The sequence below is a fragment of the Saprolegnia diclina genome, assembly GCF_000281045.1.
Source record: "Saprolegnia diclina VS20 unplaced genomic scaffold supercont1.370, whole genome shotgun sequence".
Taxonomy (NCBI): Eukaryota; Oomycota; class Saprolegniomycetes; order Saprolegniales; family Saprolegniaceae; genus Saprolegnia; species Saprolegnia diclina.
Genome location: NW_008246437.1, coordinates 1 through 1250, shown reverse-complemented (window position 1 = coordinate 1250; position 1250 = coordinate 1). Strand labels below are relative to the sequence as shown.

Sequence of the window (1250 nt, the reverse complement as noted above, 5' to 3'; positions counted from 1 at the left end):
CGACAACCTGCAAACGCCTATCTGCGTCGACGAGGGTGCATTCGGCGTCGTCAGTCGGCGCGACGAAGTGCCTCGTGGGATTTGCTGCGACACGATTATAAGCCAATCAAAAGCCGATTTTACACTCAAAGGCATGTCATTCGTTGCATTTGAACCAATGGGATCACGCCATCCTGCGAATCGCGCCACCTCCTGCTGCCACGTCATTCTTTCGGCTACGATGTGTTTTAAACACGTTTGAAACACACCACGTGTTTGAAATTTCAAATCCGATCCAGGGGCGCAGGACACAAGCCCGAGACCATGGCCTGCCTCGGCGTCCTCATGAGCGCGCAGCTCCTCCCGCTCGTCGCCGCCTACCAAGTCGGCGTCAACCAAGACGTGCTTATCCTCAAGCGCCTCGGCCACACCTCTCCAGGCGGCGACCTCGGGCCCGTGCACGCGCTCATCGCACCGTGGCTCGATCGCGTCGGCTTCCGCTTCGTGCGCCAGTTATGCCCGACGTTGCTGCTTAGCTATGCGCTCGAGTATGGCCGCGTCGATCTCTTGTGCGAGCTCGTGGCGATAAAGACACTGTGCTTCGCCCGTGGGCACTGGACGCTCCGCTACGGGGCGTGGCACCGCTGCGCCTCCCAGCACCGTCATGTGAAACGACACTACACCAGTGACCGCAACGGGAATGTCCGCGACTTCGGCGGCTCCTGTTTCTACAGCAAGTACGGCCGCGATACCATTTCCGGCTCTGTGCGCCATTTTGCAGTCGCGGCCTGTCTCGGCGACCATGTCGACTTGCTTCGCTTTGCCCTCGAAAACGAAGCCCACATGTCTCCAAAGACATTGGTAGCGATTGCGCTGCGTGGCGGTCGGCTCTGCATCGTGCAGCACCTCTTTGAGCAAGGCGACATCGCCACCTTCAAGGCCCACCACATGCGGCGTGCTGTAGCCAGCGGCAGCCCGGACCTCGTGGCTTTTCTCTTGGCCAACAGCTCTGGCAGCATGATCGCAGAGGCTTTCCAAGAAGCTGCAACCCAGAACCAGTTTGCGCTACTTCAATGGCTCTGCACTGCGTACAGCGAACCAGTGTACTGGCGCATCGCGCTCGACGTCGCTGTCGCCGACCTCCAATTTGATGTGATCGAGTACTTTGCAACAACGCTCGGCTTTCATCTCACGCCGATCGGAGCAGCGCGCGTGCAACGACGCCACCAGCGCGACGAAACAGCCGACCGCAAGCGCAAGCGCAACGCACC

The 1250-nt window shown here is 59.8% G+C and overlaps 1 protein-coding gene across 1 annotated transcript; it reads left to right on the top strand.

Annotated features, from left to right (window-relative positions):
* Positions 1-262: 262 nt before the first annotated feature.
* Positions 263-1244, top strand: SDRG_17434 (hypothetical protein; the record flags this gene model as incomplete). The annotated part of the gene is made up of 1 exon (XM_008623676.1): positions 263-1244. A coding segment is annotated over exon 1 (939 nt), but the record flags the coding sequence as incomplete, so codon positions are not given.
* Positions 1245-1250: the final 6 nt, after the last annotated feature.